General features: G+C 41.0%; 1 protein-coding gene across 1 annotated transcript in view; it reads left to right on the plus strand.

Annotated features, from left to right (window-relative positions):
* Nucleotides 1–4,520: 4,520 nt before the first annotated feature.
* The window catches only part of LOC106892464 (unconventional myosin-XV-like), a 45,331-nt gene continuing 37,432 nt past the window's right edge, over nt 4,521–12,419 (plus strand). The window contains 7 exon segments of the mRNA XM_014949687.1: nt 4,521–7,526; nt 7,602–7,663; nt 8,689–8,752; nt 9,546–9,655; nt 10,300–10,374; nt 10,760–10,856; nt 11,397–11,500. Coding sequence (XP_014805173.1) covers nt 4,521–7,526; nt 7,602–7,663; nt 8,689–8,752; nt 9,546–9,655; nt 10,300–10,374; nt 10,760–10,856; nt 11,397–11,500 — 3,518 coding nt within the window.

Raw genomic sequence — 12,419 nt, forward strand, 5'->3', positions numbered from 1 at the left:
ATCTTGAGGAATTTGTACAGATGAGTGAAAACCAGAAACTGTTAAGAATTAAGTTCCAAGAATTTCCCTTTAAGATTAATGATTGTACCTTTTCCTCTGTGTGAGTTGGGAGAAACTGTGTTTAGGGAAGGTGAGACTTACTTCTCTACTGGTCTTAAAATAACAGCATGAGCTATCCGCTCTTCTTCTTGTCTGTACATTCATGCTGTGTTTCTTAATAGCATTGAGGTTCTCCTTTCTCTGTCATAAAGTATTCTTATTTCTTGTAAAAAGGAATTGGATTGTTCTTTCTCCTGTTGTGATTTAGATGAAGTTGGTATAGTGAAGGGAGTTGAAAAACTGATGAGAAGGATCTTTCACCTGCTCCTGTGTGTCCAGGAGGAAGAAGTCCAGGGCAGTTAATCAAAGCAGGTCTGATGTCAAAGGAATTGTTTATAAGCAGTGATTCATGTTACCATTCCCAGTAATAACAGTGGTGTTACAAAGCAATCTGCTCTAAAACCCTGCCCCAGAAGAATTGTGAACTCTAGATTTTCATGTTCTAACCCAGATTCAGAGTCTGGGGTCCTATCTTTACGGTGAGCCAAACTGAAGTCCTGTGTGTAAGCTCCCTACACATTTGGGCAGCATTCCTGATCTTCCTCCTCATCTAAGTATTTTGTTTTGTGGAAGGCTCTAGTTTTCCAGACACATGACTATCTAGCAGTACTGCATAAAAGCAGGCTTTTAAATTTTTTTTCCTACTGCATTTGGCATTGTAGAGAAGCAGTAACAACTTTAAGCCCCCGGGAGGATAGAATATTAACAACTATTCTCTACTGAGGATTTAGAGTTGAATTCAGCTACCATTAATCTCAGTAACAAAACTCTTTTTGCAGGATTTAGAGATCTAGGCCACTAGTATTGGTGTGCTAAGGAGGGAGGGTGGGCTGAATTAAGGTGACCAGAGACCTACATGTTATATAGAGGACAGTTTAAAGAGAGGGATGAAAGAGGATTTGAGAGAAACTCTGTACTATGCAATATATGTGTCCAAGGTGTTTTGAATAATGTCAACTCTAGACCAGAGTAAAAAAGTAAGTTTAGAGAAAACACTAAAGACTTTGATTGTTGAGGAGCCCTTAACTGTATATAACAGTGCTGTCAGGGCAGCAGCTTTTTGTTCAGCATCAGAGTTGCAACTGGGGAGAAGGGAGATACTGTATATTGCAGTTGCAGAAGATTGTTCTGTAATGTAGAAGGGTACAAAATGGGTAATATGCAAAAAAAAACCAAACCATTTTTGCAATAAACCCATGTGCTTTACATACATCTAGCATGCTTGTTTTAGAGCATCAGCCTTCCTGGACTATGTAAATCTCAAATGTGGTTTTGCTGCCCTCCTTGGGGTGATTAGGGTGAGGCAAACTTTGATTTACTGATTCGTTGTTTACCAATTTGTTCTCAGAGCACTGGAATGTATTTTTATTTTTATTTTTTTTTTTCTTGTTTTTTGTTAAATAACTCATAAGGATGCTTGGACGAGTTTTAGTCTGCAAGAAAGTCAAAAGGTATTCTGAATGGATTTCCATTCAGCAGAGTAGGCTGCCTTCTTGAGGTACTGAATGTTAGAATCCTCATTCTTTGTCAGACTTTATAATAACTAGAAAGCTTTATGCTGAATTGCAATCTTGACTGCATATTCTTCCACCATCCCCGTACCCTAGGGCAAGGAGAGGCCTGTGGATGGAAGCAAGTTGCAACAAACCTTGGCCAGAACTCTTTCGGGCTTGTAGCATGTGTACAATAACCAGCAAGGGTTTACTTTTCATTATGGGGATGAAAGCATTTGTACCACATATTATAGCTAATCCCCTGGCTCCCTCCCGTCTCTCAGGGATTCCCAACTGGTCCTTGTGTGGGTCTTTGCAGTGCCCATTACTGTTGGATATGGCTGTCAAATTGCACTCGGCAACCATGATTACTGAAATGCAGGGTTCAGAGCTGTGAGACAGGTAGATATCACATCCCATAATAGTCCAACATCTGACTGAAGGCTTCCAGATGCTGTATTTCAGCTTTTAAATGAATAACATTTTGTGGAGTTATGATGATGCTAGGAATTAGTAACACAATCTTAACTGCTAGGTCATCTGTTACCTATTGAGAAAAACTGTAAGGCTACGATGGATGAAAGTTTCTCTTCTGCTTATAGAGAATCTATCGAGTTGGCCAAGAAACAAAGAGAAAGAAGGGGCAAAGGGACAGAAGAGTTTAACAGAGAAAGAGGTGAGAGGACAAAACATATAATAGAATTTCCCTGTGTCCTGGTTTGTACCTCACCTGTCACTGACTAATGTAATCTTTAAGGTAGTTAGAAATGCCCTTAACAGGAGGCTTTTTAGCTTTTTTGTTTTAGAAAGATGTTGAAGACTGTTGGCTTTCCTTGCTGTAAGATTTTTTTTTCCTAGTCCCATTCTGCTCTTCCATTCTAACAGGAGGCTTTTAAGCTTTTTTTGTTTTTGAAAGATGTTGAAGACTGTTGGCTTTGCTTGCTGTAAGATGTTTTTTTTTCCTAGTCCCATTCTGCTCTTCCATTCACCTTCAAGTTTTTCTTTCTCTGCTTGATCATTTCCGCACAGTTATGCCCTTACTGTTTGCTGGTTTGGACCTTTGCCTTGAAGTGTTTAGTGACTGGGGAATCAAAACCAGGCTCTGCCATTAGCACTTCATTCAGACAAATGTGTAGAAGTGCAGTCTGGAGCCCAAGTGGTATTTTGGTCTGTCTGAAGCAGCAAGAGGTTGACTCATAAAATAAAGGATCTTTTTAACTGGCAAGGATAGAAGTGATATTTTCTAACAGGCGGAAAGGTCACACTAATCCTTTGGGCACTTTTGCATCCATTATTTCCTGCCTACAATTAGAGGAAAGATAAAGAGACAAGCAATGATGATTAATACTTAGAATACTGAACATTTCCTAGACTGTCAGCTAATAATTATGCACTCAAGAGGAGTTGTGTGGAGATGCTGTTACATAGTTGAGTAGTATGTGCTCTTGAATTCTTGCTCAGTTTAGCCAAATCCTAGAAGGCTTTGAACGGTTGTTCATGGAGCACATCATTCCAAACCAGACCCATCACGCTAAAAGAAAAGATGGAGTGAGGCAATTCCACAGATATTCACTGTGTCTATAGTAGGAGTTCTCTTTGGTGTACAAATGCTTGCCAGGATTTATGCAGTGTGTTTTTGCAGTACAGTTGTGTGTCAACAAAAATCAGTTATAATAATATGAAAATCCTTTTGCTGTGGGCAACTAACATACACTATCCTAAAAAACAAACAAACAAATAAAAAATCTTCTGTCAGTATTTTATGTCAGAAGCAATTCTGAAATGCAGACTCAGACAATGTTAACCTAGTTTCAACTGCTTTTTCCTCCAGAGATTATCAGTTTACATGATTGTATTGTTATTATTGTTGTCTACTCTATTATACTTTATTTCTTCCCTCTTTCTCCTATTCCTTATTAATTCCCTTATTTATTTAGGCTTCTCTCCAGTAAGATTTCAGGAGAACTGTTCAGGGACAGATATTATTTGCTATGAGAGCTAGTTTCCTTGTAAATTTTGCTATTTGAGCTAAACTGTTTTAATGACAGGTCAAATCTTGAGTGTGATCTGTTCATTAATGTCCTTCACTTGCACTGCAGAAAATGTAAAAGGTTATCCCATGGAAAATCAGATACTATTTAACTGTAATTATGATAGATACTTACATTTACCGAATACTTATCTGCTTGTTAAGAGATAAGTGCTCAAATAAAAGGGGCTTATGTTTTTGCATCCTTTCTACTAATTACTTATTAGCTCAACTTGTACAGATGCTAGTACTGCAGTATCCATTCAGCTTGTTCAGTTTGAGGCTTTTTGGGTTTTTTTTTGGTTAACAACCAGTTGTGGTCTTTTCAGTTCTACTCAGTGATACAGCATTTACTCACTATTGTGTATTTTCAACCTGCAAGTCAGTATTTTTCATATAGATCCAACTGTGACTCTGGATACTGAGGAAACTGAGTTACCTACTTACTGTTCATTCATTTGATGTAGATCTTTAGATGTCTTCCTCTCTTCTTAAGCACAAAGAAGCTTATTGGAGAAGTGAAAACTGAAATAAAATGATCATTCTTTCTTAAACTACAGTGTGGCCAAACTTTTGTTAACTGTGGAAAATCATAGGCATTTGTTCAGTTGCCTGTATATGACTGGCCTCTGGCAAGAGTCCTAATAAAAGAAGAAAATAAGAGTGCTTTGTGACAAAATAAAACAGTGATTCCCCTGGAAAAGGACAGTCAGTTTGGCACTCCTCAGCTGCACAGGTATGGTTCTGCCAATGTTTGTTCAGCAATATAGAAATGAGGTAAATTACCGCTTAGGATGAATCTAGCCTCTCTCTGTAGCTTATTTCACAGCAAAATGCACAATGTTTCCTTTCACAGGTGAATTGAGATAAGCCCTTACATACTCCTGAACGCTGCAGAAATGCCTCCTTCCCGATCCAAGACTCGGCACAAAAAGGTTGGAAAAGAGAAAGGTTTGAATTGTGAGAAAAAGGCAAGTTCCCCAGGAGATTCAAAGATCCACTGTGGGAGACAGTGGGAAGGTAAAAGTAAAGGCCAGCTGAAGGGCAAAGAGTCCTTGCCTGAACAAGATAACACCCTTGAAGAGGACCCCTTAAAAAGCCAGAGGTTGGTGGGGCTTCAGGGAAGCAAAGAAAATGACCACAAAAAGTTATTCCGGGGGAAAAGAGCCTACAAGAGAAAGGATAAAAGAGAATCTGGTCCAGGGAGAAAACATGGAGAACAATTAGTGCCCAAGTTAGTGGGGAAAAAAGAAAAAGCCTGCAAGCAACAGGAAATGACATCAGGACGAGAAAGTGAGGACAGCAGCGATAAGGAGGAAAGGGCCATCACAGACAGGAAGAAACATAGTTTTAAAAAGAAGTGTGGAAAGTGCCCTGCTGTTAGTGAAAAGGTCATGGAGTTAGAGTCTGTAAAGTCAATTGCAGTGCAAAGTGTTGAAGGCTCTCTTCAGAAAAATGACTGGCGGCAGAAGGCACACAGGGCCAGGCACAGGGAAAAGCACAATGAGAACCGTGGCTTTAAGGATGCTTCTGAGCACAAGTCAGATTCTCAATCCCAAGGCAGTATGAGACATGGAAAAGGTGAGAGAACTGGGAAAAAACAAGTTGGAAAACGTACCAGGATTATTGTCACTGAAAGTGCAGAAGAAAATATCCTGGAAACCTCAGAAAACTCCTGCTCTGACTCCAGCAGCGAAGTCCATTTGACCAATAAAAAAGGTACAAAAGAGGCTGTAATGGACAGCGCTGCAAGCAGTGAAGAGAAGAGTAGTTCTTCAGAGGAAGATGGCATCAGTGAGAAAGAAGCTGTGCTCAAAGAGCCTCCTGTGGCTGAAGGAAAAGGCTGCAAGGAACTGCTTGATGAAAGCAAGGAAGAATCTAACGAAACTGAAAGGGAGCAGGTGACTGCAGGTGGAAGGAATGAATCTGAGGATGAAGGCACTGACTTTGTAGGATTGGAGGCAGAGGAGAAAATGAAGCAGCAAGATGACATGCCAAAACAACTAAAATCTATTCTAGCTGAGAGGAGTGAGGAAGATGATAATGTAAGCATTTCAGGACTCCAATTTGAAAGTCCTAAGAACAGAGAAAATGGCAATAATGAAGTAGGCAAAAAAAATATGTTAGAAAATGATGAAGTTCAAGATATGTCAAAAGATGTACACGACAATTTGGACAGCAATGGAGAGAACAGCAGTGAAGAGAGCATTGACAAAGGAAAAGAAAATGCAACAAAACAACCACTGCCCAGTGCTGTGAAAGCAAAACTCCACGTTCGCCTTAGCAAAGTACTTCAAGGAACTGAACAGAAAGAGGACATGTATGGTGAAGGCAGCGCACTGAAAGAGAGCCCTTTGCTTTCCAAGAAAGAGAAATCTGGGAGGTGTGAGACTGCAGAACAAGGTAAAGCCGTAGGACATCTACAGAGGAACAGTTCTTCAGATTATAGCAAGAAGGAGTTTGCAGTGATGATGCTTACAAAGAAACGCTCTTCTCAGTCCCAAATCCTTCTCAATCTGAAAAGCAAACGTAAAAATGCTGAGACCAAACCATTAACAAGCTGTAAACCAAATCCTGTCCACATGGCTTTGGAAACCAACTCTGACCTGAAAAATGTTGAAAGCATCTGTTCAAAACCCACGAGTCTAGAAACCCTCAGTACACAGAAAGAACCCAACATAGCTCAGAGTTCTGGAGAGAAAGGATTAAATCTTTCAAATACTTCAAGTTGCTCCACTATTACAAAAAAATCATCTGATAAACAGCTCCTTGGCAAGAAGAAGAAAGTTGGGAAAGTTGTTGGAAAAGTTAAACTGAGTTCAGGCCAGACTTTAGAGGTAAAAAAAGCGAAAGCAGAAGAAGTGGTTGCAGAGGCTGAAGAAGAAAGTATGCATGAAGGGAAAGGATCCAAGTACTTGCACACCCATTCTGCTTTTAGAAAAGTCACCAGCTGGCTTGGCCAAAAACCTGCCAAGAAAGCAAGCCTGAAAGCTCGTCTTCTGAGTGTGGCACGTGCAATTGGTATTTCAAGATGGCTCTGGAAGAAATTTGGGAAGAGGAAGAGGAGCAGCAAACCTTCTGCATTCAGAAGTAGAGTGGCAATCCGGATTGTAAGCACTGCTGGGTGGCTTGGTCGGTCTGGCAGAGCCTTCCCTGGTACAGCTGGACAGCTGGGGGAGGCTGAGTTGAGTGACAAAGAATCTTCTCCTCCATTAGTGGAGGGCAAAGATGGTCCTAAAATGGCAGAGGAAAGAGAAGTGGGACACATTGATTTGCCTTCTGATGATTCTCCTCTTCATGGAAGCAGTTCCTTTCCATACTTACTTAGCTTGGATGAGGAGAAGAACAATGCTACTGATGCCAAGTTTGCTGTGGTATTCCCCAGAGTCCACAGCATGGTTAAGACAAATAGCTCCTTAGCAAGGTGCTCTGGGAATGGTTATTCCCTAGAGAAACTGAGATCCCTATTGGACAGAAAATCTGTGATGCCTGTGCAACAGGGTTGCAGATTCAAATGTGACCTTCCTAGATCTTTGATGGATCAAAGGCCTCAGAAAAACAGTGCACAGGCTTTCCTTCCACATCAAGAAGAGGATCCAATACATACATCAGATTATTCCAGTGAGGTAGATGTCAAAGAGGGTTCAGGTGTCCTCCAGACTGCAGGGTCCATAGTCACACCTGGTGTTCACTGGTCTCAGCAGCAGGCTCAGGGATGTGATCCTGAAGCGTGGCTGAACTCTGAATTGCTACTGCCACGACTAACCATTGAGAACCTAAGCAAATGGGCCATCTACAAGGACCCGCATCTGGCCAACAGCCACATGATGAAGGTCTGCAAGGATCAGTGGGAGGCAGAAGACATCACTGACAATATGCTAGAGATGGAATTCATGCAGAAACAGGTACAGGTGGTGTCTCCAGTACTGAAATGAAACTGAACTTCTCCTGATTTTCAATAATGTATGTATGCATTTCAGGTGTACTTGTGTGAAGACCACTGTGGAGAAGTTGAGGAGATTGAAGATCTGACCAGACTGGAGTATGTGTTGTCAGTGGTATTCTGCAGCTAATTCAAGGTCACAGAGGCTTGCTTGTTATCCTTCAAAGCTGCTGTTGTGTCAACAACAGAAAGCACATTATAGATCCTTGGCTACTGTGTGAGAAAATAGAATTAATTTGATGCATATTATAGCTGAGTAACTGATGCTCCACAGTAAAGCTAATTAAAAAGCTGAATTGCACTGTTTAAGCTCTGGACCTACACTGAATCATGTGGGGAGGAGCACGGTTGCAGAGGGAACTCCTGACTGTTGTGTATAGTGTGTCCCAAAGCTCTGCTGCACAGAGTGCTTATTCAGTCTCTGCAGTCACTCTCCAGAGAGAGCAGCTCATCTTAATTAGCAGATTTTTTTACAGATGCATCCAGGGAACTCTGCCTCTCCTCTTCAATGATTTCCAGTCCTGAAATGGGTTTCAAAAAAACCAAATATACTTGATGGGTGGGAGAAATGAGGTTTACAGACTGATGTGACATCTGTGGTGTTGCAGAGGGACAAAACTGGAAACCTGATGTACCATTCTTGTTGCATGAAGTGGGTGGTAAGTCAGGAAGACTTGCAGGGTTAGAGGTCCATTTCTATGTTGTTTGCCTACTGACATTGGCATCTGTGGCTTTAGTGACTCCTGTTGCCTTCAGATATGGAAAGCTCTGGCCCTACATCTTTAGCAGCTTTTAAATCATGGGTTCAATGCTATTGTTGGGAGAAAAGCATTCAACACTGCTTCTTACACGTCTTGCACCTTCTACCCTTGCCATCCCATTGAGATAAACAGGAGGCTGTGTAAAGGCTGTGTGCAAGGTGTGATCACACAGAGATGGACAGGCAGGATGTTCTGAGCTTTGGCTGCTCTGTTCTCTGATATATTTAATCCTGGACATGTTGGAATCACGTGAAGACAGTTTCAGATCTCAGTCTCCTACAAAATCCTTGGGAGGGAAGAACAGTTAATAGTAACACATGCAAGTGAACCTTATGGCTGACAAGTCCTTTCCTCTGTTTGTAGGGAAGTCTGTGAGAGCTCAGTTCTGCTGTGTCTGAAGAAGAGGTTCCATCGCAATCTTATTTATGTATGGGTGGTAGTGGTTAGTTTGGGTGGGTTTTTTTTGGGGGGGGTGTGTTTGTTTGTTTGGTTTGGTTGTTTTTCAGTGCTCATTCATTCTGAGCAATGAGCTTTAAGAGAAAATAATTTCTATCATTCCATCAAGCTTTAATAATGCACCGAGTAGCTCAAGAGCTTGCTCATTACTAGGAACAACGATAAGAAAGATACTCACACTGCTTTTGCTCAGAAAATGGGTAGCATGAAATATTTCTGGTAAAATCTGAAAGTCCCAGAGTTTCTCTTTAGTTTTGGTACTTGTTGCCAACCCATGAGTAAATTTGGGTTCAGTTTTAGCCTGAGCTGCTCCTAGTGAAATTCTCCTGTCTTAGCAAAGCAGTTCTGAGTAAAAATTGTGGATCTCGAGAAGTAAATGCAGACTCTCTGCAAACATTTCACAGTGTTGCAGTCCAGAGCTACTGCTAAATGCCTAATTGTTCTCTTTTTCATTTACTGGCTCAGGTGTTCATACCTGTGCCTGTAATTTCATATGAAGCTTGGAGAATAGACAGTGACCAGTGAAGATGACCATAGACCAGTGAGTGCCCACTTATCCCAAAATATTAATGATAGAGCTTTGAAAATGACCACTGAAAAATTGTGCTATGCCCTGAATAAGCTGACAGTATAGTCGGAATAGACAGTATTCCTTAGAAAGTTATTTTAATCTTTGTATAAATATATGGGTTCAATTGCATTCCTCATCCAGAAAATTCTAAGAACCCACCAGGTTGTTTTTCCCTTTCTTATTTTTGTACTAGACTTACATTGGACAAATTTTGGTTTCTGTGAATCCTTTCAAAGACCTCAGTATCTACTCTGAAGATGTGGCTGCCCAGTACCACCAAGGGACTCTCTCAAAAAATGCCCCGTATGTTTCTCTTTCTCAAATAACTCCCTAAATTTTGTTCCATTTGTGCTCCAGAAAGTATTTTATTTTCCTCCAGTTGTCTGATGGAGCAGGATGGATGCCACAGAAAGTGAACAATCCCTTTGGCAAAGTTGTAGTTGCTCGGACCTGTAACGCTACAGAGCTAAACTGTTTAGGACCAGTTTCAAACCAGTATTGTTTGAAGATCCTGAATTCAGTGCCTGCTGGGACTGTACCTGAGGGGTTCTGGCAATACGCGCTCCCCACTGCTAACATTGGCACAGCCCTACCAGCCCTAGCAATGTAGTTGGGTTCCTCTAGTGCAGGTAGTACTGCTGGTGTCCCTTACATTAAACACCAGGCCACAGAGCATTACTCAGGTTAGGCTGAAGACGTCCTGGAGGAACCTGAACTTTGCAATAGCTTGTAACAATGGTTTAACCTGATGTCAGCAAAGAACAAAGCTCTGATTTCCCTGGTTCCTAGCATTTCTCAGATCAAGATACTGGCCCACCTCTAGATTTCTCAGATCAAGATACTGGCCCACCTCTAATGTAGATCACTGATGAGTACCATTTTGGTGCTGTATTTGTGAGGTAGAAATGTGAACTCAGTTAATCAGGATTTTTTTTCTGTACATCTAGACACATCTTTGCCATAGCAGAAATGGCCTACACACTATCTCAGTCATCAGAGCAAGAGCAGTGTGTCATCATCAGGTAGGAAGAAGCCTTTTTTGAAGGCTTGTTAATTTCTTTACTTAAGACTTTAATCTTTGTATTTCGCTGTCCATAAGTTTATCGTTTTGGCTCTTGTGTGAAGGCTGTCAGTAGAGAACATAAGATGGATTTTTATTTCACTCTGTACAAATACAGCTGAATTGATCTTCACATCAGTTTGGAGGAGTGGAAGAGAAGGCATTTGACATTTCATAGTGGGATCTTATTTGGGCCTATTTTGTCAGGTTGTCTTGCTTTTTCAAACAATATCTTCATTTGTTGTAAATCATTACAACTCCACTGATTTACTGTAACAGGTCCTCTAAGTTGTCTAAATCAGGTAATTCTGGGTTTACACCAGTTTCTTTACCTCTTGTTCCTCCAGTGGACACAGTGGATCAGGTAAAACAGAAGCTGCCAAAGCAATTGTGCGATACCTGACCATGCTGTACCAGGGATCAGACAGCCACAGGATCAGACAGGTAAGAGGCAGCTGAGATTGGCTTTATGCTGTGATAGTTAGGCAGGGAGTAGAAGCCAAAGACAGGGTAGAGGCCACACTATTTATGTTATTTCTTTGTTCCTGTTTAACTGAACTGGACTTTGGATGGCTTGTGGTTCAAGGTGAAGCTCCGGTAAAGACATGAGGAGAGATGATGTATTTGTTATTCTGTATTTTAGTATCTGGGAGCCCTGATGCTGTATATAGTGCTGTATCCATTTGAACAGAGAGATGATGCCTGCACTAGAGACCTTAAGCAGTGTCTGGGAGGTGAATCTGAACAAACACTGAGCAAAAGTAAAGTGAAAGATCATAGCAGTGAAGGTAAAGAGCTCATAGAGCAGCGCACAAATGGCTAGAGGTAATGATACCAAGATAAATTTAAAAAGTGACTCTTTAGCCAGGCAAGAATTATTTCAGTGGTCTCATTTTTCTTGGGTTTTCAGGCTAAGTTACTTAAATTTGTTTTGTTTTAAAAACCTGTGATTGCTACTAAAGTGTTCCCTCTTTTTTTTCCAAGCCCTGCAATGTCCTACCTATCCTGGAGAGTTTTGGGAATGCCAGAACCATCCTCAATGACAACTCAAGCCGTTTTGGAAAGCTTCTGAATGTCTACATGCAACAGTGAGTTAAAGGAACATCTTGGGATGCTGTCCTCCCCAATTGTCAAGGGTGCTTGAGTGAGAAAATGTCTAGAAATGCTTCCAGCTCACGCAATAGCTCTCCTTCCCCTACACTTTTCTTATCATCAGATAGGAAGAGGGTGAGTTTACACCCCTATTTTGCTTTTAAATTTCCTCCACAAAAGAACAGATCTTCACCTCTCAACATGGGTGATAAATTAAAAACATAAAAATGGCTGAACTCGTTTATACCAAGGAGCCATCTATTACAATGTTGTGTCTCCAACACTGGCCATAAGCATTCACTGAGGCAACAATAAGAACAGGCAAAGCATATATAATTCTTTCCTCTAATAAACAGGCAAAAGGCAAAGCATATATAATTCTTTCCTCTAATATTCTGTTAGCTCTTAACCATTTGCAGCAGCTCTGGAGTTTTTCTGAGACTCTTGTGGTTTTCCAGTTTCCTCTTGGACTCATAGAAACTTCATGCCTCTGCAACAGTCTTTGGCAAGAGTTATACAGGTCTAACCAGTTCTGTGAATAACACCTTTTTTTGTTTTGAACCTGCCTCCTTTCTATTTTCTACTTTCTTTTTTTTTTTTTTTCCTGTTGCCAAGCACCAAGCTGGCATTTTCATGGAACTGTCAATCATAACCCCAAGGTCTCAGTCTGAAGCAGCAACGGTTAACTCAAAGCCTGTCAGTTTATATGTGAAGCAGGGATTACTTTGGCCTGTGTGCATCACTTTACATTTATATACAGTGACATACAGTAGGGATATTCTGACATGAAATGGGTGGGTAAGGTCAGATGGGAAAGTGGTAATGCAACAGCTACAGCTAAAGGGAAGAGACCTGGACTATTTTCAGGACATATTCTGTAAGGATTATTCAAATCCGAGCTCCTTTCTACTCCGG

Source organism: Calidris pugnax, unplaced genomic scaffold (assembly GCF_001431845.1).
Source record: "Calidris pugnax isolate Ruff unplaced genomic scaffold, ASM143184v1 scaffold9, whole genome shotgun sequence".
Classification (NCBI taxonomy): Eukaryota; Metazoa; Chordata; class Aves; order Charadriiformes; family Scolopacidae; genus Calidris; species Calidris pugnax.